Source organism: Prionailurus viverrinus, chromosome B3 (assembly GCF_022837055.1).
Source record: "Prionailurus viverrinus isolate Anna chromosome B3, UM_Priviv_1.0, whole genome shotgun sequence".
Taxonomy (NCBI): domain Eukaryota; kingdom Metazoa; phylum Chordata; class Mammalia; order Carnivora; family Felidae; genus Prionailurus; species Prionailurus viverrinus.
In genome coordinates, this window is record NC_062566.1 from 142,242,298 (window position 1) to 142,266,055 (window position 23,758).

General features: G+C 65.2%; 1 protein-coding gene and 1 long non-coding RNA gene across 2 annotated transcripts; one reads left to right on the forward strand and one right to left on the reverse strand.

The window, feature by feature from the left end:
• Nucleotides 1–4,221: 4,221 nt before the first annotated feature.
• NUDT14 (nudix hydrolase 14) lies at nucleotides 4,222–11,511 on the reverse strand. The gene is made up of 5 exons (XM_047863952.1): nucleotides 11,340–11,511; nucleotides 8,304–8,347; nucleotides 7,726–7,790; nucleotides 7,270–7,507; nucleotides 4,222–4,535 (listed from the first exon to the last, which is right to left on the reverse strand). The coding sequence occupies exons 1-5, from the start codon at nucleotides 11,418–11,420 to the stop codon at nucleotides 4,295–4,297; spliced, it is 669 nt and encodes a 222-aa protein (XP_047719908.1). The 5' UTR covers nucleotides 11,421–11,511; the 3' UTR covers nucleotides 4,222–4,294.
• Nucleotides 11,512–11,580: 69 nt separating this feature from the next.
• On the forward strand, nucleotides 11,581–19,604 carry LOC125168699 (uncharacterized). Its single transcript, XR_007153256.1, has 2 exons — nucleotides 11,581–13,411; nucleotides 15,922–19,604. It is a non-coding gene; the product is annotated as an uncharacterized LOC125168699 (long non-coding RNA).
• Nucleotides 19,605–23,758: the final 4,154 nt, after the last annotated feature.

Consider the following 23,758-nt stretch of genomic DNA (forward strand, 5'->3'; position numbering starts at 1 on the left):
AGGCCGGACCCTGGGCTGGGGCGGGGACACAGGGGGATGACCAAGGAATAAAAGACGGTAAAAGACGGTGGTGGACGCTCAAAGGGACCAGGGGAGAGCTGCCCCAAGAGGCTCTTCCTGCTGTCCTGGTCACCAGGTCCCCACGTCCCGTTTCTCCGTCATCACCGTGCTGCCCTCTGCCGGGGTAACCTCGCGCCGCCACCCCCCCCCCCCCCACCCATCCGGGGTCAATACCAAGGGCTCCTTGTCTGCAAACATCAGCCCCCCTCCAGCAAGCAGGGTCCCTTCCAGGGCTGGCGGTCGTCTTGGCGGTTAGGGACCCGAAGTCCACAGGGGTCTTCTGACCCCACCCCCACAAAAACTGGGCTATCTTCTCAACTCTGGCTCCTGGAGCGAGTCTGTTGCGGGCCCTTGGGCTGGAAGTACAGCCCCTGCCTGGAGCTTGTAACTGCTATGGGGTGGGGGGAGGCACAGAAGGCTTCCTGGGAGAAGAGGCTTTCAAGGGGGCCAGACTGATGCCGCTCAGCAGTCCCTCTAGGATGCAGGCCACAGGAGCAGCTGGAAGCCCCTGAAGGGATGGGCCTGGCACCCATCCCTGCCGACCTGAGCCCTGGCTGCTGGGATGGGGGGGGGGGGGGGCCAGGACGCATACCAAATAAGGGAATGCAAACTGGGTTGGAGCCTTCCACTTACTGCCTGCAGGGGAGGGGTCACGGGGAGGGGGGCACAGGGTGGGGGGCTCCTTCTCTTTGGCTCAGAAGCAGGCACCCACATACTCCTGGCCCCTAGACAAGTGAGGAGACCCAAACACAGCTCCAGGGGCCCAGGGCTCCATCCCTGCCCATCCTAGTCTGTGCCCTCTGCCCCCACTATCCAGGAAAGTTCTAGGCACCTTTACCCAGCATTCAGCCAAGTGGTGAACCCTTGGGGGGGCCCGGCCCAGGCACGAACAGAGCTAGATTGACAAACTTAAAGGGTGAGGCGGGCAGGGCAAACTGGGCAGGGGGTCTACTAAGACCCCAAGGCAGATGAGTCAGCCAGGTGAGGAGCTGGGGAAAGCACGTGCAAAGGCCCTGGGGTGAGGGAGCCTGACCCAGGTGAAAGCCTGTGAGAAAGACACAACGGCAGAGGCACAGGGGGTGAGGGGCATAGGTGAGGCTGCTGGTGATAGTGACTGCCGGCCGTGCTGGGCCTCTGCACTAGTCTTCTGCTGAGACCAAGGGGAAGTCACAGAGAGAAGCTGAGCCGGGTCGGGCTGCTGTAGAGATTTCCATTTTCACAGAGATCCCTGGCTGCGGGGAGAGGGGCAGCAGGGGTAAAGCCAGGGCAGGGAGGCCCAGGACTGCCAGACCGGGGCCTGGCAGCAGAGGGACTGGGGTGGGGGGGCGGGGTGCAGAATCCCCAGACAAGTGGTGGGCGGAATCCAGAGAACAATCCCCCCACACGCCCCTCCCTCATCCACCTCTGAAGCTTCCTGCCCACAGCCAGCTGCAGGAGGGAAGGACGACCCGGAGACTCGCTGAGCCGCCAGTTCCAGAAGTTGCTGAGTTCCGGCAGGGGTTCTTTCCGTGCTCGGAGCGGTCTCAGCTGGGAGGTACCAGGGAGGGATGCTCACTGCATCTCAAGATTCAAGCTCAGCCTGTCGAGGGGGGTGGCCTTCCCGGGGCCCCTCCGGCTGGCCAGCCCTGCCTCGCGGGCAGAGAGAGCCCCCACCTGCCTTGCAAAGCTAGGGAGACAATGGCCGGGTGCCACCTGCCTCCCTCGGGGCCTTTCGGGAGCAGGGCAGCTGGGTGACCATCAGGGCGGTACCAGGGGTTCGGCAGACCCAGGGTGCCTGTCAGGGGCCAGCTCCTCGCCTCCCTGCCCAGCGTGCCCCACCCTGCAGGGCACAGAAGACTCCTGCGTCTCACCGCCCCCATTCTCCTTCTGCTTCCCGGGAGCCTCAGCCCAGACTTAATTCCCAGGAGAGGTTCGAGTCACGAAGGCGGCCACTTCAGGCAAGGGGTGGGCCTTGGAGGCTGCCGGGAGAGGGAGAAGTGCTCCCCTCAGGGTGCTCCCCATAGGGGTTTCTGCAGCCTTGGGCCGGAGGGCTGGGGATCCTATGGGGCCCAGGGCGCCTGTATCACCCATGCTGGGCCGGGCTGCCCCGCCTCTTCCAGAGAGACCCCATCCCTGTTCTGGGGCCCGCTGGGCTGCGACACCCTCCTCTAGCCTGGGAGCTCCCTCTCCGAGCTCCCCAGTACCAGGGGCTCTCGGGCATGCTCTGAGGTGGGCACTCGACAAGGTGTGGGAGGGGCGGGGGCCCCCGACCTGGCAGGGGATCTTCAGGGCCAGGCCAGGGTGCAGGCTGCCCGGAGTCTGGATGGAGCCGGCTTGGCTCAGGAGCGAGCAGCGCTTCCGCCCGTGTTCTGTGGTGCTAAATATAGCGGCCAGGGAGGGGAGTTTCCGGTTACAGCCCCCCCCACCCCCCAGTGCCGGGAAATCGATGCCAGCTCCATCAGGCCCAGCGGCACTGCCTGCTGACCTGCCCCATCAGGCTGCAGAGCAGAATGAGGGGGCTGGACCGCACCCAAGTCCGGGGGCTCTGCCCCTCGCCCCCCGCCTGCCGCTCCCCAGCCCCCAGCTGCTCCCCGGCACCAGCCTGCCAGGGCCCCTCTGAGGCAGCGGGCAGCACCTGCAGGTCAGCGAGGAGGGACAGTGGGGCCCTAGAGGGGGGGCACCAGGCAGGCAAGAGGGAGGGAGGTGGGGTGGTTCTAGGCTGGGCAGGGTTCCCGCCCTGCGAGCCGTTCTCCGGATGCACCGAGGCCCAGCGCGGCCCGCTCCTCTGGACCCTGCCGCAGCCGAGCCCTGCCAGCCCCCTTGGTCGCACAGCACACACCTGAGGGCCACTCCCAGCAGTGTGCCACTCAACTGGCTGGGCTCCCCGGAGGCCCCACCTGGGTCGCAGCCAGCATTTGCATACAGGTGGTGCCGCTCGGGTGGGCCCCTTGGGCACAGCCTCCTCAGGACGGCCTCGAATGCCAGGCCCAGGGGCTGTCTGCACTGTGCCTGTCGCCCCCGCCCCCTCCCCCTCCCCGGCTGAAGGGAGGGGCCTTCCACGTGTGCTGCCTGTGTGGGGTCAGCCTGGGGCAGGGCAGGGGGATTACCGGACGGCAGGGTGACCTCAGCCAGAGAGAGTGGCCCCCACCTGGCAGTGGGGTCTCAGCGGGAGCCAAAGGCAGGCCCTTCCTCAGCACCCGCCCCATTCCAGCCTGAGGTCTGGTCCGCGGGGACGCTGAAGTCAGGTTCGGAGCAGAGCTCCCCACCATGCCAGCTCCTACTGCCTGTGACAGCAACAGCCCGTGGGCACCTGGCCCTCCCCCAGCTGCCCACAACCCATCATCCGTGGCACCGCCCTCGGTGGACCAGAGGACTTGGAGGGCTCTGGGGGGGAGGGCCAGGACAGGTCACCAGCTGCAAAGGGGGTCAGGCTGGCCCTCATTCCAGGAGCGTCCCCAGCGCTCAGGCTGGGCCCCCGTCCCCGACCGACCGACTGCCCAACCTGGACTGTGGTGACTGGCACACCCTCACCACTTAGGACCCCCATCCACCCGCTACATGTGGAGCATTTACTGGGAGCGTAGCTGAGCAGTCACCCAGCTCTCCTGTGAGCCCAAGTGTTTTAAGGGTCACAAAGGTAGCTCATGCAGCCCCTGACCCTTAAGACAGGCCAGTGTGCAGGGCAGGGGTCCTCCCAGCTTTGTAGGCCACGCCACACACAGGCCAGAGGGCAGAAGGAGTTCTTATCACCGACTCCAACTCCCCAGAGCACTACCCGGGGCGTCGGGGGGGGGGGGGGGGGCGGTGCTAGACCCAGAGCGGCCCTGGCTTCGGACTCCAGGAGAGGGTAGGGTGCTGGGAGCACGCGCCCTTGAGAATGAACAGCCTGCGGCTCTGTCCCCACCTCCTCCCCAGGGCTGGCTCTGCCACCGCTCTACGGCCACACCATGGCCCACCACTCTGTCCTCCCTGAGCGCCTGGCCTGGCCGAGCCCCCACCTAAGGCCTGACCTTAGCCGTCTGCCGGCCACCAGCTGCCCTCAGCAGTCCCTGCCCTGCCTGCTGCCAGAGGCCTCTTGGTGGAAAGCCCACCCTCCCCCAGGGCCCATCGGGGAAAGACCCGCGGTCCCTCCACCTGCCCCGGCCCACCTGGGGCCACCGCTCGGAGCCAGAGGACACAGGCTGGAGTTGTACAAGCCTTTATTGGATCTGCAGGAGGTGACCGTGGCCGACCTTGGTCCCGACCCCCCGGAGTCTCACCGGGGACCCAGCCCAGGGGCCACACAGCTGAGGAACCACGAGATGCCAAAGAGGACACCAAGGGTCTTGGGGACATCCGGGTCATCCGCAAAGGCCTGGGCCCCATCCAGCGGCAGATGCACCACTTGGATGAGCTCGCCCTCCTCTGCCAGGCCCCCGCCCGGGCCGCTCCGCTGGGAATCGGTCACCTCTGCGTAGAACATGGTCTGGCTGGAGCCGGTCAGTCCCACGCCAGACCTGCGGGTGGAAACAGCACCTCCTGAACCGCCCACACGGGCCTCACGGACACACCTGTCCTGCTTCCTCCAGCCCTCCTTCCAGCCCCCCCCCCCCCCCGCCCAGGCCAGGCAGGCCAGTCTGGTAGGCAGGACTCCGGGGTACACCCCCCCGGGCCCCCCACCCCCAGATTCCTGCGACCTTCGGGTGTAGCAGAAACCTGGCGGTATGCTAGGTGTGGCTTCTGTGATTCTTATGTCACGTGGCAGAAATGGAAGGATTCTGCAGGTGTAACTAAGGGCCTTAATCAGATGACTTTGACTCGTCCACAGAGATCACGTTGGTGGGCCTAACCGAACTAGGTGAGCTCTTCAGTGCAGGTTTGGAGAGGGGAGACGGAGGAAGTCAGAGAGACAAGCCCGTCCCGCAGGCCTTGCGGACAAAGCAAGCTGCCCTGTGAGGGGGCCACGTGGTCCAGGCCCGCAGGTGGCCTTAAGTTGCTGACTGTGGTCCCCGGCCACCAGCCAGCCAGGAAACGGGGCCCTCGGTCACACAGCCCCAGGGAGCTGAATTCTGCCGCGACCGTGTGCGCCGGGAAGGGGGGTCCCGAGCCCCAGCCGAGCCCAGCCGACCCTGACTGCAGGACAGCAAAACCCTGAGCGCTGGGCCCCGTTCCCAAGACGCAGACGGCTGACCCACAGCGACTTCGAGGTCCTAACTGTGGGCTGATGGAAGCCGCGAGGTCTCTGCCACATTCGGCAGTGCAGACGCCAGGCAGGCCGCTGCCCTCTGCTCACGCGAGCCCCTCAGCCAGGGCCTCCCTTCCCACCCGAGGCTCCAGGCGGGCTGGAAGCAAGGGCCCTCCTGGCGACCCGTGTGACCTGCCCTGTGAGAGCCCCCAACCCCAGCATCTGCAGGACACCAGTTCCAGGCTGGGGACAGCCATGCTGAGGCAGCTGGGGCGTGGAGGGGTGTGGACAGGTGGCCAGAGCGGGCCGAAGGCCGCCAGGAGGGGGGCAGACACCCAGGGGAAGTGCGGTGGCCCAGACTGGCGAGAACGGGCAGCCACGGGAACTGCCGTCTGTGAGGGCAGGGCCACGGCGGGGCCCGCCCGCGTCCCAGAACCGCAGGGGAAGGTCCCGCGTGAGTGTGCGGGGGGCGGGGGGACCGGGGGCACCAGGCCAGCCAGACACCCGCAGGGCGGAGGCTGCTCTTGCAGACCTGCCCGGGCGCAGAGGGCAGAGACGGCTGACAGAGCTTCCGTGCCCCACCCCCCAGGAGGGCCAACCCCATCCCGACCAGCCTCACCTAGCTGCTTCCCCCGCCCCAGACTCTTATCTGCCACAGTCCTCTCCCGATGGCCTGTTTACAACGGTGGCCACAGGCCGCGCCTTTGATGGAAGCGCCAGCGTGTGGGGTTTCCGGTCCCAGGTTCCGCCAGCTTGTGAAGGAGACAGGCACAGCCTTTGACCCAGAGCAAGAGGAATGTGCCTTCGGGCCTTGTCACCTGTGCCTGGCAGGTGAGTGGCCTGGTTCACCTCCACACGAAGAAAAGGCACGAGATCTCTCTGCTGTCTGTCCAGCCCCCGGGTCTGCAGGGACAGCTGCCCTGACCTCTCCTCCAGCCCCTCAGTCCTGCCCCCCTGCCACAGCCACCCCTTGCCTCCAAAATGCAAGTCTTTACCATGCTGCTTGCTGCCTAGAGCCCTCCTGGGCTCCCCAGCACCCACACGATCAAGCCATAGCCCTGCTTGTGGAAACGTTGCAGCCTGGGCCGCGCTTGGGCCGGCCTCTCTGCCACGACTCCGCCCAGGCTCACCTCATCTGGGGTCCCCCACCTTCCAGAGTGCCTCCTCCCGGCTCAACGCCAGCTCCAGATCAGGCCCCTCAGATCCTCTGGGACCCCAGCGCCGAGGAGGACGCCTGCAGGTCACCGAGCCCTGCCCCTCAGACCAAGACACTCAGCCGCTTGGCATCTTATGTTCGACGCGGGGGCTCCGTGTGCCGGAGGTCAGCTCCAGCCCCCCCGCCCCTAGGCCAGGGAGACACCGCGACAAAGCCCTGGGCCTGGGCCCCACACCGAGTGGTTCCTGCACTGGGCTGAGGAGCAGAGCTCCCCCCTCTGGGGACGGCTGCCAGCGGCCAGTGCTCAGCGCTGGGGACGGGGTGTCACTGCCAGGACCGTCCTCCTGCTCCCAGACTTCACCAGGGTCAGGGACCCTGACAGCATTCCTGGGGCAGGGGCGGGATGGGCCTCACCCCAACATCCCATCCTGGGAGGACAGCCCCAGCTGCGGGCCTCGTGGGGAACATGGTGGGGACACCCGGGCTCCGGGCCACACGGCTTCCGCTCCCCAGCAAGGCCGGACCCCTGCCCCCCCCCCCCACCCCAGCCTCATTCCTGAGGCGCCGTCTGCCAGCAGATCTGTGACTCACCCCCACCCCCAGCGCCCGGTGCTTAATCCCACAGGAAGTAGAGGTATCTGTCGGCAGCAGCTGCTAGGGCCGCAGGGTGGGGGCGCCGCGTGCTCCAGAACTGCCCCCCAGAGCCCCGGGTTCCGGCCTGGATCGCGACCTGAGGTGCGTGCCGCCCCACCTCCCCCCAACTCTATGTTGGAAAACAAAGAGGAGCCGCACACCCGTGAGGACGGGGCGCTCGCTGCCCCCCCGGCGCGTCGCACCCCTGGGGGTGGTGCTGACCACAAGATGCCCCCCCACCCCGGCCTGGCAGGCCCGCGGGCCCAACCCCACTCACTTGTAGGTGGCGACCCGGCGCAGGTCGGAGGGAGCCAGCCGGTAGCCGCACTCCTCCCAAGCCTCCGCACAGGCCACGTCCTCCAGCGAGAGCCCGGGCTGGTCCACGAGGCCAGCGCACAGCTCGTAGGTCACCCCCGCCGAGCCAGGCAGCTCCACCTGCAGCGCCCGGGGTCCGTCCTGGGCCACGGCCGCCAGGGACCCGGGGAAGAGGCGCTCCACCTCGCCCACATACACAGCTGGGGGCCGGGGGGGCATTGACCACGGTCACAGCTGTGCTGTCGAGGCCTCCACGTGCCCCGCTCCAGGCCAGACCCCCTCACGGGGCGTTAGTTCCCCCTGGAGCACCCCCCGCCCCCCGCCCCATGTCTGCGTTCGGACCCGATGGCCCTCAGGGGCCTGAACGTGCCCCCTGCAGCCCTCCCCTCCCCCCGCGGCCCGCTCTGGCCGGCCTCACCTGGCCGGAACTGCTTCACCAACACCAGGCTCTGCTGGGAAGAGTTGAACATGAGAATGGCCACACTGCGGGGGGTGGACAGAGCTCAGCACGGAAGCAGCCCCCTCACCTCGTCTCCCTGGGGCCCCTGGCCCCCATGCCCCGTTCCCAGCATGCCGGGCCCACCTCCTCTCCCCAGCACCCTGGGAAAACTGGTCCCTTACCGGGATGGGGAGACTGAGGCCCAGGCAGGGCCAGGGCTGGCCAGGCCCACTGCATTCCAACTGGCCGAATGGGGGCAAGAGGGTGGGGTTAGGGTTAGCTAGGGGTGGCAGCAGCCGAGGCTGGGTGACTGACGGGACACGTGGCCCCCGCTGGCCAGCTGCCCACCAGCCACGCTCCTCGAGCCACACTGCCATCCAGTCCACACCCCTGATGCCCGGGGCGGGCGAGGGCACCCAGATGGCCTCTTCCAGGTCCACCGGGGCCTGAGCCGGGAGCCAGAGGCAGGGGTGGGGCTCCAGGCCCCCAGGGGCCCAGCATCCCAGGGGGCAGCAGTCGGGGGCTTCCCAGGCAACCAGGCCAGGCTGGGCTCTCACCTGTCATGTGTCTTCATGAAGTCCCACGACTTCTGAGTGCCATTCTGAAAGAAATGGCACAGGGGTGAGGGTGGGCCACGGGGCTGCCAGCGAGGCTCCAAGCGCTCAGGGCGGCTGAGAAGGCCAGACGACCCGCGCACCAGCCCCCGCCCGGAGACCCACTGGAGGCCCACCGAGGGAGCCTCAGCAGGTGGGGGAGGAGCAGGAGCGGGCCGGCCGGGGAGGTCAGCGACAGTCTGGTGCTCCGGTGGGGGGGTGGGGCGAGGCAGAAAACCAGAGCAAATGGTGGAAAGGCACAGGCTGACCTCAAGTCGCTGCAAAGGGACGTATCCTGTCAGCAAGTGGAGGGTGGACTGTGGGGGCTGTGGGGGAGAGACAGGCAAAGGTGTCCTTACAGTCAGGACAGGGAGGGTCCCCAGGGCACAGAGATCAGGTGTTCACTGCTGAAGCTCCCTCGGGCCAGGGGACAGGGTGACAGGAAGGCAGGAGGGGCTGGCCGGCCTCCTGAGAGGGCATCGGCACCACCCGAGGCAGGCGGGAGGCGGCCCTGCAGGATGGAGTGATGTAATGACAACGACGGTGACCGGCCGGGTGATAGCCCCTCCCCCAGCCCGGTGTCTGTCTCAGGCCGTCTCTCGCACATCCTGTGGTCCTGCTGTTTTGTCACTGGCCTCCACCGTCCTGCCCCCCAGGCCTGGGCAGCACACCCCCAAAGGGCTCCTGGGGCTCCAGGCAGCCATCAGTGAACGAAGGAGGTGGTGCAGGGCCTGCTGGGGGACGGTCAGGGGGTGCGAGGGGCCCAGACTCCTGCCAGCTGGACACCGCTAGACAAGGTGGGCTCCCATCCCAGGGGCCAGAGCCAACAACAGCATTCCACTTGGCCCTGCCTGCTCCCCAAGGGGCCTCTGCCAACGTAGCTGGCCCTGGGGCCCTGGGGCCCCGCCCCGAGGCGGCCTGTCACCAGCAGGCTTAGCCTAGCCACCCTCGGTCACTGGGCCGGCCCTAAGGCCCTGGAGAGCTGCAGGCCCCACTTTTGGGGCTCTATCCAGGCCCTGAAGACACGAGAGACACAGAATGTGCCGATGGGGCTACAGGAGAGGGAGGACTTCCTGGAAGAGGTGACAGTGCACCAGGCCCCACTGAAGCGAGCGAAGGGTGTTCCAGGCAGAGGCCCCCACGCTGGTGCAAGAGGAGCGGGGAAAATTGGTTTCAGCTCGGCTGGAGGCAGAGGAGTCCCAGAGGAGTGGTGGGGCCTTTGTTTCCAAGGCGGCGGGAGGGTGGACACCCTGTGGTGCACAGCTCGGGCTGCCTGGGAGGCCGTTGAGAGGCACCACCCCCAGGAGGCAAGCCTGGGCCTGCCTGCCATCTGGCCACCCTGGGGCCAGCCACCCACCCAGGACGGGCTCCAGAGGAGGCCTGCTGTGCCTCCGGCCTCCCTCGGGATACGGGCCATCTCGTGCGAGTCTTGGGCACTCTCTCAGCTCAAGATCAAACTGTCTGTCAGACCCTCAGGTCCAGCCAAGGCAGGGTGCCAGGGGCAGTCCAGGAGAGCCAGTGAGGCCCAGCCAGCCCCTCCACAGGACCCCCGGACCAGCCGGTTGGGTCCTAGGCCTGGTTAATCTTCCAGGGGCCCTGGGAGGGAGAGACAGGACTTCAGAGCCACAGACATGACCTGCCTCTGGCCTGTCTGGCCAGCACGTCTCCCCTGACCAGGGGTAGCTAATGACAGAGGGCTGCAGATGTCCCTCAGTGGCACGCACAGCCCAGCCCGATGTCCCCTGGAGGCGTGCTGCGTTGGTTCCCAGGCCTGTGCCCATCACGGCCTCCTCTGCTCTGGTCACCAGCACCCATTAGTGGGAACACACAGACAGGCTACCACACTTCACAGGCACTGGGAGAGGGGCGCCTGGCTGGCTCAGTCTGCAGAGTGTGCGACCCTTGATCTTGGGGTTGTGAGTTCGAGCCCCATGCTGGGTGTAGAGATTACTTAAGGATAAAATCTTAGAAGAGTTCCTGGGTAGCTCAGTCGGTTAAGCGTCTGACTCTTGACCTCAGCTCAGGTCAGGATCTCAGGGGTGTGGGTTCCAGACCCACGTTGGGCTCTGCACTTAAAACAAAAACAAAAACAAAACCGGGAGAGAACTGCAGCCATAGGCCCTAGAGCAGTTATGCACCTGGCCCACCCTGCGCCTACCCACTGCCTCCCGGAGCCTCAGTCCCTGGGGGGCTGCGCAGCCACAGTCAGGCATCCCCAGCCAAAGTCAGTGCCAGGGAGAAGGGCAGCCACCTCCAGGCCCCTGTCTGTCACCTGACCCCCTGCGTCTGTCCCAGGCCAGCACTGCCAACTTGGGCCCATCCCAAGGACGGAGCCAAAGGACTACGTGGGCAGGGCAAGCGAGGGCCGCGGGGGCCTCCCTCAGGCTGGAGGCTGCTGAGCGAAGGGCCACGGAGAGGACAGGTAGCCGCAAGCCCAGAGGCAGCCGGGGAGAGGAGCACGGAACACCCGGCCCAGCTGACTGGGAGGCGGGCGGGCGCCGGTGGACCCGAACCACAGAGCTGGTTCTCATTCGCCCCACAAATACTTCTCCCGAACCTGCTATGTGCGTGGCGCCCAGGAAGTCGGCTGGTCCTGCTCTTCCTGTGACAGGTGGGAGGGCGGGGTGGGGGAAGGATGCCCGAGGGGCAGCCCGCCTGCCGGCCGAGCAGGTGGGGACTCTGAGGTGCCCTCGGAAGCAAGCCCACGTGCGGAGCGCTGGGGCCCTGCCAAGCCTCCTTGGAGGGATGAGTGGTCCCCCAGCGGCGTCCGACCCGGGCGCTTACCCCGGCTGGGAACCCGGCTCGAACCGGAGCCGCACGTAGAGCCGGGGAGCTCGGCCAGGCGCGAGGGGCGGGGCGCCGGGGGCGGGGCTCCGGCGGGGGCGGGACCTATGGTGGGGGCGGGACCCGGCGGGGGCGGGGCTCCGGCGGGGCCGGGCGGGGTGGGGGGTTGCCCACGGTGAGCGGGGCCGCGGAAGGCGCACGCGCGGGCGGGCTCACCTGGCGGTAGTGCAGCGTGAGAGGCCGCAGGTAGGGCGAGGCTGCGCAGCGGCCCACGGCCGCGCCCTCGATGCGCTCCATGGCAGCGCGCCGGGCAGCCGGGTCCGGGCGGCCACGGGCAGAGTGCGCACGGGCCTCGGGCGCGCGGCGCGTGACCCGGCTTTGAGCATGCCCAGTGCGCGCGGGGCGGGGCGGACGGGCGCCGAGCGGGGGCGGGACGGGGCGGACCGCGGGCGGCACCTGCCAGGGTCGGGGTCCGAGCAGGTGAGGCGCTCCCACTTCCGCGCGCTGCGGGAGCCGAGCGGGGAGGGCCAGCCCGGTGGACCCCGGCTGCGGCGCAGGGCTGGCGGGCGGGGCTGGAGGGGACCCGCCGGACCCGGGACTTCGCGGTCCAGCTGCAGCGGGATGAGCCGAGCGGCTGTCCCAGCCCGCATGGGTTGACCAAGGCCCGGAGATTAGGTGGGGGTCAGGCCCCAGCCGGGGAGAGGCTGGGCCCTGAAGAGAACGGTCAGGGGTCGGGGCTGCCTGGTGGCGCCTGCGAGAGGAGGAAGGAAGGGGTCGGTCGGCGGCTGCGCGCGGGGTCACTGCGCGGGCGACGGTGGGGGACAGTGTAGTCACCTCCAGGGTGCCTGTTGGCCGGGAAGACAGAAGCTCTGGAAGGAGGGCGAGGCAAAAGAGCCCGGGAAGGGGGCGGGACCAGGGCCGTAGCAGAGCCGAGCCCTCCCCTGGGGGGGCAGGGGGCTGGCCTGGGAGGCGCTGCCCACCTGCCGGACTCGGGAGGAGCTGACACTCCCTGTCTCTGGAGCTGTCCGGGCCTCACCTCTGGAGCCTGCTGCTACCCACCCCTTCCTGGGAAGTCCCACCGTGTTGACACCCCTCTAGCTGTGGAAAGGCTCCAACAGCTGGACTCTTGCCTTGGGTGTGGATGTGCGGACCCCTTCCAAATTCACCCACTGCCTCCCCGGGACCATTAAGGTCTGTGGGGTAGGGGCGCTGAGTCCTGCTCTCTGAACTACGGCCCCAGGGCTAATAGCCCAGACAGGTCTGGCCATGTGGCCCCGAAGCTGACTCCCATGTGTCTTTATCCATTGCTGTGTAAGTGCAACAAGGCACCCCAGCATTTCGTGGCTCAAAGCAAGCACCCATTTGTTGCTAGCTCAGTCCATGGATGGCCCCCGCCCAGATGGGCAGCTCTCCCCTCGGGTTTGTCTGCGGTTGTGGTCAGGAGCAGCAGGGCTCCGTGGGCTTACGTGACCCGGATGGCCTCTTTGCCGTGTGTCTGGCCCCTCCCATGGGCTGGCTGGCCTTCTCCCGGTGTGTGACCTTTCCGTGTGTGGCATGGCAGTCTCGGAGCAGTGGGGTTCTCCCACGACAGCAGCTCCCCCAGCACATGGTCACGAGGCCGTGTTTCCCATGACCCACCTCAGATGTCTTGCAGCACCATTTCCACTGCGTCCTGTGTCACAGAGAAAGTCCTGGGCTGCCCGGGTTCCAGGGAAGGGACCTCACAGGGCTCTGGAGCACCGGGCCCCCAATAATCCTGTAGGGGTTTGCCCCTCCCAGCCTTCGCCACCCGCCTAGTGTCCTGGGGTGGGGGGGGCGGCGGGGGGGCAGAGAGACGAACACCAGGGCCCGTCCCAGAAGCTGGCCCCACCCCACCCAGCAGCCAGGTGCACCTGTCCTGCACACACTCCGGGCCCAGGGACGCTCCCTTCCCAGAGCACAGGACAAATCACAGAGCTGAGCTGGCAAGAGCCCCGGCCTGGGCAGAGGAGGGGCCGCAGGGAGCTGCAGGAGCATCTGGGAAGACGCAGCATCTCACAGAGCATTGTTTCCTTCACATTGAGGCGGAAAGCACTGTGCATCACATCAGTGGCTCGTAGCCTAGACTGCGGAACTTACGTCCCTTCAGTACCAGCGAGGTGCTGCTCCTCTGGGAACTAGTAGCAGCTCTGTAGAGTTGCCGTCTGCCCTGCTGAGTGCACTCCCGGCTGGACGGCTCGGGAGACCCTCTCTCCCCCGGCCCTACTGGCAGCCGGAGGCAACGCGCACCTCCCTCCGCGGGCCAGCAGGTGAGCGGTGTGCTCTCGCCCTAAGGGAGAGTGTCTGTTGGGTCATAAAAAGGAGGCAAAGTCAGATACACGGGTGAACTCGGTGTCATGCCGAGTGAGGGAAGCCAGACGCAAGAGGCCACGTCTTATATGATCCCATGGACGTGAGGCAAAACAGGCAAATCCAGAGACAGACAGCAGTTTAGGAATCGCCAGGGGCTGGGGTGGGGGGGCTGCTCCTGGGGATGAGGTTCCCTCTAGGGGCGGAGCCCGAGTTCTAGAGCCAGGCAGTGGGTGGGGAAGACCACTGGAGTGCATACAGGGTGAGAGGGTTAACGTCACATGGATTTCAGTTTCTTTAAAAGGGGAAAAACTGTCTGTAAAACCGCTCAAGGCATCTCCCCCAGCCCCATCCCCCACATGCCCTAGGGCCCTTCCCCTTAGTCCTGGACGTGGATGTGCACCCTAAATGTGGACCTGGGGTCAGGAGGCCACGGGTGGCAGTGAGTCTCTCCAGGAAGGTGTGAATCCAGCCATCGTTCTGAAGTGCCTACCACATCCAGGCGGCCTGGAACCGGGGGACCCTGGTAACAGGCACTGGGCCGAGTACCCCCCTCAGTGCAGGGGGGGCGGGCTGGGGGGCAGTCTAGCCAAGGTGGCGCCGCTCCCAGAGACCTGGAGGAAGGGGATGGGTCAGGATGGAAGAAGCCCTCCGCCCTCAGCAACAGGGGCCTATCCCAAAGCCGCCTCCAGAGGCCCCGCTGAGCCCCATCTGGAGGCTGAGCTGGTACGGAGCCCCCGTGTCCGTGCCCCAGCACCTTGGAGGCCAAACCGGTGGCTTAAGGCAGCACAGATTTTTTATCCTGCAGCTCTGAGGGCAGGGGTCCAACACAGGCCTCACTGGGCTCAGCCGTCACCGGGGCCACTTTCCCTCTGGAGGCTCCCGGAGAGCACCTGGCCTGGCCTTCTCTGCTTCTAGAGGCGCCCATGCCCCTTGGCCCTCTCCCTGACTCTGCTCCCATCATTACGTCTCCTCCTCCACCCCCCCCCCGCTTCCTTATAAGGACGTTGTGATGACCTGGCCCACCCCGATAATCCAGGCTGATCTCCCCATCTCGGCGCAGGACTTAATCATTCCGTGCCACATACGGTTCCGTTGCCCCAGTGCTGGGGACCAGGGTGTGGACACGGGGAGCAGGGCAGTGGGATGCCGCCGGGGCTCCCGAAGGCCCTGCTCCTCGGTGCCGGGCGGGCGCTGGCGGGGCGGCCGGAGGCTGCCGCTGGCTGCGGCCTCCCACTCTCTGCAGGAGCAGGGGCGGGCTCACCGGCTGCACAGTGGTCCCCACGGGGAGGGGGGCTGCGAGCCCTGATGGCCTGGCCAGCAGGGCTTTCCGGTGGCACCAGGCTGCAGGGTGCTCTCAGGCAGTAGCCAGCAGCCTGGGCAGATAGACAGGCAGACACTGGCTTCCTCCAAGGTTCAGCCTTTTCGTAGTGAGGGTGATGGGCAAGCCGTGGTCCAGAGAGGTGAGGATGCTGGTCGGGGGCTCCTGGTGGGAGAGACTCGGGGTGGGGGGCAGCACCAGGAGTGAGGGCCAGAGGGGTGGGCCGGCAGGAACAGTGCAGCCGGGCCTGGGCGTGTAGAGCAGGTGCACAGCTAATGCGTGGAGGGGCTGAGCCAGAGGACAGTCAGGGAGGGGCAAGTTCAGGGGCACAGGCACGGGAGCCCACCGGCTCTCAGGCGTGAGGACGAGGGGTGGGTGGGGCCCCGAGGGTGACGGTGTGGAGCTGTAGGGGTGCGTCTGGGCACCACACACAGGTGAGCAGGGATACCCGAAGGCAGGGAGCAGCTGAGTTGAGGAGCACGCGCCATTGTGCCCCACGTCACTCAGTGGTCGCTGGTGGCCTGCCCGCGCGCGTGTGTGTCCTGACCTCTGTGTCTCTGCAGCCAGCTGTGGGCAGAGGGCCTCCAGGCTTGGTGTGGGTGGGTCTTCTCCGCTAAGCAAAGGGGCCGAGCGAGGTGGGCACCTGTGCAGAGGACCCAGGGGCAGCAAGGCTCCTGCTGGGGCTGAAGCCTCACCTTTCTGGGGGGCTCGGCTCCCCAACCTCCGTGAGCCTGGGGGAGCACCAGGGGCGGCAATGGGGAGAAGGTACCAAACCCCTGATCCTTCCCGGGCGCCCAGAGAAGCCTCTTTCTTCTTTTCACGTCAGTTAGGAAGGGACTTCGGGTGATGGCTGTGTGTTTTGTCTTGGGCTTTTTGCTTATCTTTTATTTTATCATTAGAGAGAGAGAGAGGGGAAGAGTGCAAGCGGGGGTGGGGCAGAAGGAGAGAGAATCTCAAGCAGGCTCCCCACTCAGTGCAAGCCCAACACGGGTCTCAATCCCGTTGCCCTGGGACCGCGACCTGAACCAAAATCCAGAGTCAGACGCTGAACTGCCTGAGCCACCCAGGCGCCTGGCTGTTTGTGCAGTTGTGGGTTGAAGGTATTTTTTTCCCGACCACACGGTATGTGTAACGCATTGGTTACGACAGGCTCAGCCACAGACAAACAGGGGAGCCGCCCACAGGAGTTCAGACGGCACGGGGTCGACCATCTCGCGTGAGAAGTCTGCAAGGAGGAGGCCCCAAAGCTGTCCCCGAGCTCCGCCACGCACAGCACGTCAGCCCCGCTCAACCTCACGGTCACAGGGTGGCTACCGTGGTCCCAGCCTTGTCTGCAGACCCCGTGGCATCAGTACACGGGAGGGGCTTTGCAATTGAGAGGAAACCCTTGCCCAGGAGGCCCCGCTCTGAGGACCAGTGACCATTCTCCTCCGAGGTCTGGCCGGGGGACATTGCCTTCCCTGAGCACGGACCACAAGGGTGAGGAGGAGGTCAGGTGGCCGCGGAGCGGACGGAGGGGAGCGTCCACTGCCTCAGCCCCACGGCCTGGGGACTTCAGCTCCTCCGCACGTGCGCGTGTACACGTGCCCGTTTCCCCTCCCGGGGCGTCCAGCTTGGGACCCCCTGCTAACTCGGCACTGGACGTTTGTCTCCTTCGAGGGAGTGTGCACTCTGTAGCACATTCAGAAGAGCGTCTTGTTTGTACTTCCTTCCACGCTTAATCTTCTCATGTAATCATCCCTTCTCTTTCCTTCTCCTGCGATGGCTCGTCTTACGCGTCAGCGTGGCTGTGCCGCAGGGGCCCGGGTATTTGGTGGAACGTTACGCCCGGCGTTTCTGGGTGAGACGGACATCTGACTCGGCGAACTGAGGGAAACGGAGGCCGCCCCGGTGTGGGTGGGCCTCGTCCGATCAGTTGGGGCCTGAAGACGAAGGCGGAGGGGGAGAACCCACCCCCTCTGCCCGTCTTCCAGCTGGGACACGGGTCTCCTCCCGCCTTTGGGCTCAGAGCGGGACCCACGGCCGGCTCTCCTGGGTCCGGTCATGGGGCCTTGTGGCCAGCACGAGCACGGGGGGACCTGTCCCTAGAGTGACGGCATGCGCACGGGGGGACCCGTCCCTAGAGTGACAGCATGAACACGGGGGACAGGCCCTGAGAGTGAAACCACAAGCACGGGGGGACCCGTCCCTGAGAGTGACTTTGATACACACAGACATTTATATATCTGTCTGTTTCTCTGGAGAACCCGGGTCAACGCCCCTGGTCATCCTGCGAATGGTCTTGTGTGGCGGCCACCCTGGACTGGTGCCCCTTCTCCAGGACCCAGGGGTCCCTCGTCTCCCTGATGACTTCCAGCCTAGCGTCACCGACCCGTGCCTTCCTCCTCCCTGGTCTGCTTCCTCGTGTGAGGGGTGTCTCCCGAAAGCCAAGTATTTGGTGTCCTCAGCAGCTGAGATCCGGGCGGGTGTCCTAGCTTGAAGACGCGGCTGCCCAGGGCTTCTGGCGTCACAGGAACGGCGGAGCCAGTCCCTGACCCCTTGGGGGGGCCTGTGCCCCTCTGGCTGCGTTTGGATCCTGAAGTCCCATCGCGTCGGGTCTGGGATGGGCTTCTGGATCCTCAGCCAGCGACCCATCTGTTTGCAAACGTGTGCCCTGCAGTTTGTGAAACCTTCTGGCATTTTCTCCCTTCCGTTTGCTCACCGCTCCAGAACCCCGTTGGCTGGATGTCAGATCACACCTCTGTGGTCTGTTGTTTGTATGTCTGCCCTTCCGTTCTGCTGAATGGGAGCGTTTCTCAATTTTAACTTTCAACCCATCTTCCAAACTGCTGCCGTCGTGTCTCTGACCCCGGGGAGCCCGTGCCTCCTCTCCCGCCCCCGCCTTCTCGGCGGCGCTGTCCCTGTTTCCCGACGCGATGTTTCAGCCTCTATCGGGGCATTACAGGCGGTCCCTCGTGCACACTCGCCGTCCTGTTTCCTGTAACTGTGGCCCCGTCTGTGTCTGGGCAGGTGTGTCACGGATGGGGGGGTCTGGTGTCACCGTCCAGCCCCGGGGAGCCCAGGTTTTCGTATCGGGGTCTTTGCTCTGGCCTGAGCCTTGTGGACGGAGCTCACGCTGGCCCCGCCCACCGCCTCTGAGTCCTGGTCCCCCAGAGAGGCCGGACCGCATGGCCGGGCCGCTCGGGCTTTCTTCCTGCCACTGCCGATGCCCGTGCCAGTGCCGCCCGGTGTCACTGCTGACTTCACGTCTGACTCCACAGTTCCACCTCTTTGCTTTGCCTGTTTTTCTTCAGAATTAGCTTATTTATCATTAACCTTCACTTTTCCTTACAAGCGCTAGAACAAATGGGATAAAACCAACAGGAGGGATTTGAATCGGAATGGCCACTGGGTCTGTGATGACCTGGGAGAACGTGCATACAGACTCCCCGCGCCCAGACGGAGCCCCCTCGTGCACCCAGATCTGCCTGGATCTCTCTGGGGTGCCTCTTTGTGGACTCGGATCCCCTGCTGTTGGGGACACCCCCCCCCCGCTGTTGTGGATGCCCCCCTGCTGCCCCCCACTGCTGCCAACGCCTCCCCAGCAGTGTTGTGCTGCGTGTGCCTGGGGAAGCGGCACCGTTGGTTTTCAGACGGTAAAGTGCGACGTGTTGTGCAAGGAGAAGCATATAAAAACCAGTTAAAAAAAATGGCAAAAGAGACATGCAGGAGCCCGATACGAAATAGCACATTTTTGGTTCCCTGGAAGCCGCTGGGGGGACTGTCCCAGCAAAGCAACTTCCTCCAGACGTCGTGTCCTGTCCCCTGGCTTTTAGCACTTGGTGTACGTCCCCGGCCTACGTTCTCCCTGTTTTGACAAGCGGCTCAGCTGAAGGCCCCCCAGGAGGAGAGACACCGCAGAGCCTCGGCCTCCCAGTCGGCGGGCAGGGACGCAGATGATCTCTGGACGCCCAGGCGCCCACGGCCCCGGGCAGGGCAAAAGGCAGGGCTAGGAGGATGGGCTGCCCCACGTGTCTGCTTCTGACCCACCAGGGTCCTCTGCGCACTCTCTGGCGTAGGTCAGGCACGTGTCAGAGCCGCTGCTCCTGGGGGAAGCTGTGTCCTCAGCTGCCCAGTCCGGATGGCCGACCCTCACAAGGCACAGCTGTCCCGCAGACCTCTCCCCCCACAGCCCTGGGGCTCCCTTCCTGGGGCTCCTGTGTGAGACACTGGGGTCTGCATGCTGGGCTTCTCTCTTTCTTGGTTTGCACGCTTGTTTTCCTGGAGCAGGTCTTTGAGAGAGCACACGTGGCAGATAGCGTGACACCTCGCATGTCTCAGAATGTTTTTTATTTCATCTCATACTCCGAGGATGGCTTGGCTGGGTATGGAATTCTAGGTTGGAACCACTTTCTGCAGCACTAGGGGCAGTGGGCAGGCAGTTCGTCGCCTCCTTGTCTGCCTGCCTCCCGTGTGGCTGCTTCTACTTCCGAAGGTGTCCTGAGGCCTCTTTTGGGATCCAAAACGTGTTGCTTTGGAGAGTGTCCCATTTGTACTAGAAAAGAGTGTGCCTCAGTTTATCGCATTATCCAAATTGCTCACATCTTTGCTTGTGGCTGCTCGAGCTGTCTGTGTGCAGAGAGGAGTTGGAGCAGGTCGCTTGTCATCTGTGGCTTTTTGTTTTCTGAAGCTATGTTTTTAGTGGCATATGTGTTCTGTTCTCTGATCTGAGAGTCATGTCACACTTATTGATATTCCTCTTTGTCCTTTGTGATGCTTGTATTTTAGAATGGTTATAACAGTCCATTTTATGCTTGGTATGTTTTACTGCAATAAAAAAATATAAAATAAAACAATCAGAAACCACGCACTTCCAAACAGGAGAACACGCTGATGAGCGACGTCCCGCGCCTACCATGGCCACACTCAACAGTTGGTCCATGGCAGATATGTGGTCGGGGCCCAAATGCTAGACAACTGCAAGGGAGGACCTGAGGACACTGAGATCCGAGAGACACACGAAGGAGTTACAACATGCGGGCCATGCGCGGGCCCTCATCAGACCGACTGTCCAGGAAACTGGAACCAGACTGGGCACCAGTGTGCTGAGGGCACTGTAGTCCCTTTCTGGGAAGTAGTCTCTTAGCGATACAAACTGAAATATGAAGCCATACCTACGATTCGCTTCAGAACAACCAAGTGGGAGGAGGCGTGTCAGAGGGTGAGGACGAAAGGTGGAGGCCGGAGGCAGGAGGGATGGAGGAGGGTCTGTGTGAGCCGGGTGATAAGAGGCCAAACTCCACCCCCACGGCCCCCGTGCCCCCTGAAAGTCCTCTCCACCCGAGTCCTGCGTCTGTAATTCAGGCAAATCTTCTCTGAAGAGTCCCTTCTCTGTTTTGTTCTCGGAGGGAACTCGATCGTGCCGTCCCTCCTCCGACCGCTGTCTCTGCCCTGGTGTGGCTGCCGGCTCTGCACCCCGCCCTGTTCCAGGAGAGGCCTTGCCATGACCTTCCCTGGTTCCTTCTCTGGGGACACCTCCTGAGCCCCGTGTTTCAGTGGCATCAGGACCTGTGTCTCCACCGGCTCTCTCTGAGACTTGGGCTCCTGCCTCTGGTTTCCTGTGCCCCCCCGCTCTCCAGTCTGTCAGTCTGTCCTGCCCGGGACACCCGGGCCACATTACTCCCTTCTTCCCTCAGGCTGGGCTCTTCCTTGGCCTGGCCTTACCGACTGCATCACGGAGCCTGCCGGGCTGGGACTCAAGTGCGTGGGCCGGGGGTCGGGGCGTCCTCCTGCTCACACGGAGGCCGCGCCCCCGCCTCCTCCTTGCCACCACCCTTCCTAAGGCCCCGACGCCCACCCTCGGCCTGCCCTCCTGGCTGCGTGGCTTCCCATCCCTCCGGCCTGAGCCCTGCCCCTCTCCTGCCACTCCTACCTCTAACCGGGGGCTCAGTGTTGGGTGGCCCTGGGTCTGTGGCACCTGCACCCCGAGACTCCCGGGCTCCTCGCTGGGATCCTCCAGGATGTGAGAAGTGGGGTGTCAGCTGTCCACAGCCCTTCCCGGGGCTCCTCGGGGGCTCGTGGGAGCCCCTCAGTGCACCTGCCATTTCCCGTGTACGACTGAGCTGAGCTGTAAGCAACGCCCCGGCCCCTTCACCCCATGTGCCGCGTGTGCCCCGTGTGCCCCACGTGGGACTTGACGTCAGCCCCGAGGGCAGCAACGGGACCGAGTGGCCGGGGTGGCGTCACGTGGGGGCTGCCTGCCCCTCTGCTGCCCGACTGTGTCAGGGTCTCCCCAGGACAGAGTGGCTCGTGCAGCCCAGAGCCAAGGGGCGGTAGGGCCACAGCCCCTGGCCAGGTCTCAAAGGCTGCAGGGGGCGCAGGGTGGGTTTGGGGCGGCCCTCCTGGAGAGGGGGAGGCAAGGTTGAGCTGGAGCCTGGACGGGACCCCGAGGCCCACAGACGGGCAGAGAGCGTGTGGGTGTCAGGCAGAACCCTGGCCCTGACCTCACTCGGGCCCCGACGCTGTGCAGACCCAGGCTCCCGGGACCCGCACCGCCTTGCGGGTGGGTCCGTGTCCCCCTGAAGCTGGTGGCTGCGCCGCGGCCCCATGTTCCCAACCTCTAGGCGCCCCTGGGTCTCGAAGGGAAACGGTTCGGCCAGGAGCCCCCAGAACGCGCAAGCCCCATCGCGGACCGTGCCCACCCGGAAAGCACGAGCAGGGGAACAATGCCCTTCGTGTGACAGACTTTCCCCTCTGTGGGAGAAAATAGAGTCTCATAGAATGGCGATTTCCTGCATTTGTGCCTGGGCCTGAGGGGTGATTCACGCAGAGACCTCCCACAAAGAGGAACCTCTAGCCAAGTCCGCCAGGGCTGGGTGCCGCTGGGGCCCTGCACGCCCCCCACCCCCCAGACCCCCAGGGCCAGGCAAGGTCCGTCCACCAGCCATCCGTCCTCTGAGCCGCAGCCCGACCCCAGCAGCTTCAATGTGTGCAGAGCGGCTGGAGCTAGACAGGCGGCAACAGGGCTGGGAGATGTCACGGGGGGCTTTCTGGAGGAGGGGGACCCGAGCGAAAGGCTAACAGCTATGCAGGGGCCAGCCATGGGCAGCTTGAGGAGAGCGTCTTGGGGAACAGTGGGTCCCCGCGCCAGAGAAGTGAGGGACAGGGTGCCTGTGGGCTTGAGTACCGAGGGGCCGTAGTGAGGGCAGGCCATGGGCACTGGGGGGGGGGGGGGGGGGCAGGTTCGAGGCAGGCATGGCCGTGGCACCGCCTGGGCCGCTTCCACAGTGTAGGGCAGAGGGTGGAGTGTGGGGGGCACCCTCAGATATAGGGAGGCTGGGGAGTGATGGCCAGTGAGGACCACCATGCCAGGGCTGAGGCTGAAGGTGGCGCTGGGTGAGGTGACAAACGGTCCCGAATGGCTCAGGCAGGCCCAGACCCTAGGGGATGTCAGACCTGCCTGTCCAGTGGGGACAGTCCCTTGTGGTAGCAGGAGGAGCCCGAGGGCACCCTCTGAGGTCTTTCCCTTGTGGAGAAGAGGGGTGAGGGCAGGGCCTCGGGGCAGGAGATTTGACCCCTGGACCCCGCAGGGGGCAGGGGACAGACCAGGCGGCCAGGACCGACCCGGGGCCCGGCTCCCGCTGAATTGTTCTCCTTTGGAAACGCAGTGAGGATGCTGGTCTCCACCCGGGACAACGGGGCTGCCGGCTGAAGAGTCCTTTGCTGTGTCCCTCCCACGCTGACGTGTTCCCCAGGGCCCTCGGCCTGTCAGCCCATCTCCTGACTTTATCCTAACCTTTCTGTAGTCTCCAGGGCCAAAGGGCCACGTGTCCTTGAGCCACCCAGCCACTGCCGCTCCCTGTGGACACTCCTTGGTCTTCCCTGGGCCAGACCCTCGCTAACCACCCTCGTGGCTTCTCCTGAGGTTTTTGCCACCCCCCCCCCCCCCCGCTCCGCCGCACCAAAACCCAAAACCCACCGTGGCCAGACCACTCCTCCTCTGGAGTTCTGGGGTCCTGCCGGGGCACACCTTTCTCCCGCCCTTGCCCTCCCCTTCAGGGCCCCCACAGTGCAGGGATAGTAGGGCTGACCACCTTGCTTTGGGTGACACACAGACCTCTCCTTGTGTGTCCCCGACACCCCTGCCGGGCTGGCCCACGTGGCCATGTGGCAAGGCTCCGCTCAGAAATCCCGCCGCTGAGCCTGCTTGACACCCTCTGGACCCGGTGGCATTGGCTGCTCCCGGCCAGGTGCCCACCCACCTGGCGGAGAGCACAGCCCAAGGGGGTGGGGGCGTGTGGGCAGGCTCCTCCCACCCCCCCTCTGCTCTCTTTGGGCAGGCACCCTGTGGGGGGATTGGGGCTCTCCCCACCCCTCTGGCCCATTTCTGTGTCCCTCACAGCTGTGTCCCCCCAGATCTCTTCCACACCAGACACCCACTTGGCGTCTGCCTTTCAGACAGGTTCAAGTTGGAGCCTCTCCTAGACCTTGTGACCTCCAGCTCCTAAGGCCAAGGACCCCTGGGGGGCATGGCTCCCCTCTTCCCCTGGTGGGTGCTCAGTTCCTTGCTAAGTGCTCTGCCCTTTGTAAAGCACCTAAGTTCCAGTGCTGAGCTGGGTGCTCTCCGTCTGACGCCTCGCTTCACTTGCACAAACCCCCGTGTGATAGCTAAGGAGTTCAGAGGGGCACAAGGCTTGCCCAGGGTCACAGAGGAGCACCTCCAGCAGTCTGTCCCCGTGGGGACTCAGCCACTGGGTGGCAACCCTCCCCTGGCTCCTCTGGCCTCGGACAGCAGTCTCCTGCAGCATTTAATTTCCGGGTTGCCCACTGTCCCCTTGGTCCTCTGCCAGCTCGTCCAAGCCTTTGGTCACCAACTTTTCATCAAGTTCTGCCATTGAAATGCCAGCAGTTTTTTCCCATTGAGTTGGGTTGAGGTTGGCGGGGGAAGGCAGCACAGGCCACACAGGGGCTTCAGAGGAAGGAAGTGCAAGAGATTCCAGGGCACTGG